This window comes from Buceros rhinoceros, unplaced genomic scaffold (assembly GCF_000710305.1).
Source record: "Buceros rhinoceros silvestris isolate BGI_N320 unplaced genomic scaffold, ASM71030v1 scaffold18511, whole genome shotgun sequence".
NCBI classification, from domain to species: domain Eukaryota; kingdom Metazoa; phylum Chordata; class Aves; order Bucerotiformes; family Bucerotidae; genus Buceros; species Buceros rhinoceros.
The window spans coordinates 17,404-22,323 of record NW_010395040.1 but is presented as its reverse complement, the minus strand read 5'-3'; the positions used below and the strand labels follow the sequence as shown (position 1 = coordinate 22,323).

Sequence of the window (4,920 nt, the reverse complement as noted above, 5' to 3'; positions counted from 1 at the left end):
GCAGGAATGTAAAAGTTCCAGATAAAACCTTATGTTAATTTACATTTAAAAAAACCCCTTTGCTACTCCCTGTGTGCCAAATGCTGTGCTCCTGCTTTGTCAGAATTTCTGCAGTACTATAACAAAACATTCTCAAAACTAAAAATTTGCAAAAGACCAACTGTTAGCCAGTCCTGCTCATTTTTCCATTCAGGCCAAGCCATCACCTTCACATCCCAATGGGACAATTAGAGAATTCTTCCTCCAGTAACCTACAGTCTTCAAATACCAATGAAACAGCTATTTCTGATGAATATACAGCTGTCCTGTGACAGCTATAACCCAAAAGAAATGACATGATGTCTTTTGACAAAAGACTGACAAACCAAACCCAAATCTTCAACTTGGAAGAAGAAAATTAGCCATTATTCTAGGTTTTTAGCTTGATTATTTGCTTTTGTGCCCAAATATAATATCTGGATTTACAAGGGTGTCTCATTTCTCTCCAAATGCCACACCATCATTTACAAATTAAAACATCCATCACAGGACTCAAGGACTCAGAAATAATAAAAAAATAAAATCTGTTCAAACACTGTTACTTTTGATTATTTCATTCAGTGAAGCACAGAAATCCTAACATTTTCATTTTACAGATCTTTTCTGCAGCTGCATACAGTATTAGCAAATTGTTCAACTTCTGCTTAGTACAAATGCAGAGTATATAAAATAGGTTAGCTCTTAATGAGGTACTATTTTAACATTTAATGTGCTTCACACAGTAGGAGAATTAAGCTGGCAGGAACAAGCAAACTTCCCATTTGCTATGCAATTCTATTCTGACAAGTCTTCTGATTAGTTCAGCAGTTTCTCAGTGGTATACAAGCCTAAATAACTGAGGTTTATCTGGATTTCAACAAACATTCATTACTTAACCACCAGCTTACAAGCAATTTCACAGTGGAATAAAGATTACTGTATGCCTAATATGCAATCCATGCCAGAGGAGCAGGAAATAAGCAGTAGCAATTTCTATTGTACTATCAGTTTGTTAGAACATCATTCTACTTTTTTTATCTGCATAAAACATTTGACTCCCATCTTTCAAAGAAAACAAATGGTATTAAAATGCACTATAACTATTTTATGTGAGAATGACATCCTTGGATAAGCAAGAGTAGCCTGAAAAAGTGCTCATCATACCTTTGGTATAACTGGATTTGCAATTCAAATAAATTTTTACAACTAACAAAGTGTTTTAAACTGCTTGAAGTATCAATTTCTCATTACTAAAAACATTTTCCCCAACAATATACAAGTGCACAGTGACAAAATAAATTTATTTTTAAGGAGAAACAAAATGATGTACTATGGTGAAGGAACATACATAAGATATTAGACAGATGATGGTGATTATGCATGAAATGGAGTGAAGGCACTGCAATTACACCCAAGGGGGTTCACACTAAGGTAATCCCTGCAGAATGGTGTGATCATCAGATGTGGAAGACTGTTCACATCAGCATCACTTCTGCTCGACACCAGAAATGGTTTTAAAAGCTTGCTGCACTAACATATTAGATTATCATTGAAGGTATGAGTTGAAACATCGGATTACACCTGCTGAAAGAACAAATTAATTTTAAGTACAAAAGTAGCAATATAACTTAAAGACTGAACTGTTAAAGCACAAATCAAATGAATACACAGTTATAGTGGGATAATGCTCACCATTTCAAGCACAAATTTAAAATGTAAGGTGATTAATTTTTTATCAAATCCAACTTGCTACTCAGAATTATGATACACAATTTGTCCTGTCATAAGACTGAACAGAAAAGTCACTAAGGAAAACATGAAAGAATCTTGAGCCAAGATGCACAGAAGAATGACCAGAACCACCTCTTTCTAGTCAGAGTCACTGAACAATCTTCAGTTTTCTACTAGTTTAAAATAAATCAAAAGGGCATTTCAAAGCAAAGGAGAGCACTTAAATTCTTGAAGCATTCCGGTTCTATAACTTTCTTACTACTGCAAATATGAAAACCAGAAAATACAAGCAGAAAATTACACATATAATTATTCTCTTCTCCCTAATAGAGCATAATTTTCTGATTTTAGAAAGTTTTTGGCTAGCAAATCCCAAAGGTAAGACAAAATTGTTAAGAATAACAGAGCACCTAAAGATAAACTGAAAAATCTGAGATCACATCTAATCAAGGAGAAAAACTGTAACATCATAGTTCTCCTTTCATGTCCCTATAATTAAGAGTATTAGTACACTCAAAATAGTACTCCAGTCCCTTATAAACTAAGATAAAGTAACCAAAAAAAAGACATCTGAAGAAAACATAGTACTTGCATTTAAGCATTCACCTGCATGTTTTGCATATATATTTTTAAATGCCAAAGCAGTAACCTTATTCTTTTCATCCAATGTTAAAAAGTAAAACAGAAGCTAAACAATAGATGTATGGTGTCTAGAAACTCCAGACGTTGTCACAACAGATAAGCATTTTTTAAATTACAATTTTTAATCTGAATGCTGATTTACAGACAAAAACTACAAAGGAATCTGTTTTTAACTGGATACTTGAATTCTGTTACTGGCCAAGTCTCCATATGACAGGAACAGCTCTCCAAGACATACTCCTGAGGTTAAAACTTGACAGCACACCAGCTCCCAAATTTAGGCATTTAGAGATTATGGGCCCTAAAACTGGAGATCTAAAGACTTTAGTCTTAGCTTTCACACACATGAACAGCTGAGAGCAACAACTACCAGGATTAGATGTGATGCTGCCATCACTGAACTATGACTGGCCGCTGTAAACCCACAAGACAAAAAGGCAAGTAATACAGTAAGAATGCTTCTCTGTTTCCTTATAATTTCTTAGAATCACAGTTCTGTTATACATAGCGAAGCCACAAATCATGTTATCAGGGTTCTAAGACAGCTTATACAATAGTCAGATACCACAGGTTTTTTACTGCTTAAAAATCTCAAAATCGGGTTTTCTCCTTTGTTCATATGGAAAAGCAAGGAAGCAATTTAGTAATTTAACACAGCAAAGTTCTGCATGTAGACCACTAAAGCACTTCTAATGGAACTAGACTTAGACGGAACAAATTTCAATAGGTAACTGTAAACATTAATTTTTGATTTTCATTAGGTTTCTAAATTCCATGTAACTTAACCAATGAAAAGTCAATACGACTCCTGCAAACACTATGCGTAGTTACAAGACAAATCTTCTAATTTACACTCCAAATATTCAAATTACGTGTACAGTACTTTCAAAGTGTTTCATTTTGCCACCAGACAATTTTTTTAAAAAAGCACAAACTATAGCCTTCATACAACAGGTAGCTGCCAGTCATTGTTCAAAGGAAGTTCATGAACAGACAAGTAAAGATTCGGGTAGATTCAGAATTTTGAAGAATTATCTACTTTTATCACTGTTTTGTGAAAACAGCTTCTGCTGTACATATACACTCAGGTCAGCTGAACAGGCAGAGAACATCCTGACTGGGCAAAGCATCGTTTTTTAGTCACATGAACACAGACGCTCTAATAGATCAAACACGGTCACTTGATTTTCTTTTTTTTTTTTTTTTTTAAAACCTGTACAAAGATGACATACAAGCCACATCACACAACAAAAAAAATACTATTTTTTAAATCTAAAATTCAAGAACTGAAGCACTCCAACATGTCATTTTGTATTAAATAAAGACATATTGGCCTTTTCAATTATTTTAGTGTTCTGCAAAACTTTTATCCAGCACTTTTACCTGTTCCTTGATGTCCTGTAACTGTTGCTGCAGCTTCTGTACATCCGCATTGACATTGGTATTGTCTTTGTCTTTTTGCAAAACTGGAATGTTTCCACTTGCTGCAATTTAGTCAAAATAAAGATACAAGATCATGCATCAATCTAATGAAACAGGAATAATTATTTCCAGTGTACTAACTCTAACTACAATTTTTCAGTTATCTGAAATAAAAGTTAGTGAAACATTTTTGATAATCTAATGAAACTAAATATAACATCACTGCAGCTCAATTAATAAAGAACTTCAAGTGGCAATGCTTCTTTGACAAATATTTCCTCAATAATGATGCTCAAAATGCCAGCAGTGCCTTAATGTTCTCAGAGTTCTTATTTGCCAGTGAAGTTTCTGCAGTAAATTTTTTTGCACGTGTAAAAAATAGAGCCAAATCCTTTCACACTGAAAAGCCTTTTTATCTACACAGCCAGCTCTGTCTGGTGTTCAAAACTGCACAAGTGTCTTGGAAGTAGTTTGAACAAAAAAATTTGAACAAGTTCAGATTAATATTCCTGCGTTTGAGTGATCCAGGAAGCAATGTTACTGTAAGAAATGGAAAAATTGAGAAGTATTTAAATCACAATTTTTAATTTCCAGTGGAAGTAATTATAACCTGATTTTAAGGATTATTCTGGTATTTATCTATTTAGGAACAGTACGACAAGAGTGACCTAATATTCCAACTCATATAAAATCAATTCAAACACTGCATACCACACATACACACACAGAGTACATGGAAATAATTCATAGAAATTATTTGTAGAAGTCACAAGAAGTTTAAATACTAGTCAAAGCAGGAGACATAAGTAAAAAAATCACATTTATTTGCTCATTTGCACAGTTACAGGCAATCTTCAGCTTCTGCTTCACAGGACATTAATAAGCAGCCAAGAAGTCATATATGTTTCAGCTTCTCCTCTGGATGCTGGAAGCGATCATTTAGTGTAATGACTGGTGTTAACACCACATCTGCTGCTACCAGTTTAGAAAGCAGCATGAACAGCAAATGGATACCTGGCTAAATTCTGGTTTTATTACACTTTTCTTTCAAAAGGAAAGATTTATGTCATTTAAAAGAATTCGAATAAGAAGTTGGAGGGGAAGGTG

The 4,920-nt window shown here is 33.9% G+C and overlaps 1 protein-coding gene across 1 annotated transcript in view; it reads right to left on the bottom strand.

The window, feature by feature from the left end:
• Nucleotides 1–4,920, bottom strand: part of LOC104501592 (E3 ubiquitin-protein ligase MIB1) — a 21,607-nt gene that overhangs the window by 1,730 nt on the left and 14,957 nt on the right. The window contains exon 8 of the mRNA XM_010145429.1: nucleotides 3,775–3,875. Within this exon, the coding sequence (XP_010143731.1) occupies nucleotides 3,775–3,875 (101 nt within the window). The remainder of the gene's footprint in view (nucleotides 1–3,774; nucleotides 3,876–4,920) is intronic.